The sequence below is a fragment of the Saprolegnia parasitica genome, assembly GCF_000151545.1.
Source record: "Saprolegnia parasitica CBS 223.65 unplaced genomic scaffold supercont2.81, whole genome shotgun sequence".
Classification (NCBI taxonomy): Eukaryota; Oomycota; class Saprolegniomycetes; order Saprolegniales; family Saprolegniaceae; genus Saprolegnia; species Saprolegnia parasitica.
This window is the reverse complement of record NW_012156475.1, coordinates 123,297-123,930: the sequence shown is the minus strand read 5'-3', so window position 1 is coordinate 123,930 and position 634 is coordinate 123,297. Positions and strand designations below refer to the sequence as shown.

The following is a 634-nucleotide window of genomic DNA, read 5'->3' as shown; positions in this document are numbered from 1 at the left end:
AGAAAAAAAAAAAAAATCCTTTTTATTAAAAAAATAATAAAAAAAAAAAAAAAAAAAAAAAAAAAAAAAAAAAAAAAAAACAACAAGATATTAAAAAAGGAAGGGGGGTAAATCGTGAGGACAGAAAGGACTCATAAAGGCCTAATTAATATGAAAACGTTGCAAAAACTCAAAAGAAATAAAAGAAAATAGACAAATAAAAAACATTTAATTAAAAAAGGGGTCGGATAAAAAAAGAATTCCAAACCACCAAATTACATTTTTTCATTTTCACAACAAGACAGACAATGCAGCAGGAAGGCGAGTCGACCACGCTCTGCGCCAACGGCTGTGGCTTCTTTGGCAGCGCGGCCTCGGGCAACATGTGCTCGGTGTGCTGGAAGAAGACCATGTCGGCGCGCCAGCTCGAGACGGCCAACTACACGTCGCCAGTGGTGGCCGCGCCCGCGCCTGTCGCGGCGCCCGAGGTCGTGGCCGCGCCGGCTGTCGCCGCTCAAGACGCCGCACCCGAAGACAAGAAGGACGAGCCTGTCGTGCAAAAGAACAAGAGCCGCTGCTGGGACTGCAAGAAGAAGGTGGGCCTCACGGGCATCGAGTGCCGGTGCGGCTATGTCTACTGCTCCAACCACCGGTT

At 46.4% G+C, this 634-nt stretch overlaps 1 protein-coding gene across 1 annotated transcript; it reads left to right on the top strand.

Annotated features, from left to right (window-relative positions):
• Positions 1-287: 287 nt before the first annotated feature.
• On the top strand, positions 288-632 carry SPRG_11339 (hypothetical protein; the record flags this gene model as incomplete). Its single annotated transcript, XM_012351520.1, has 1 exon — positions 288-632. A coding segment is annotated over one exon (345 nt), but the record flags the coding sequence as incomplete, so codon positions are not given.
• Between the last annotated feature and the right edge of the window lie 2 nt (positions 633-634).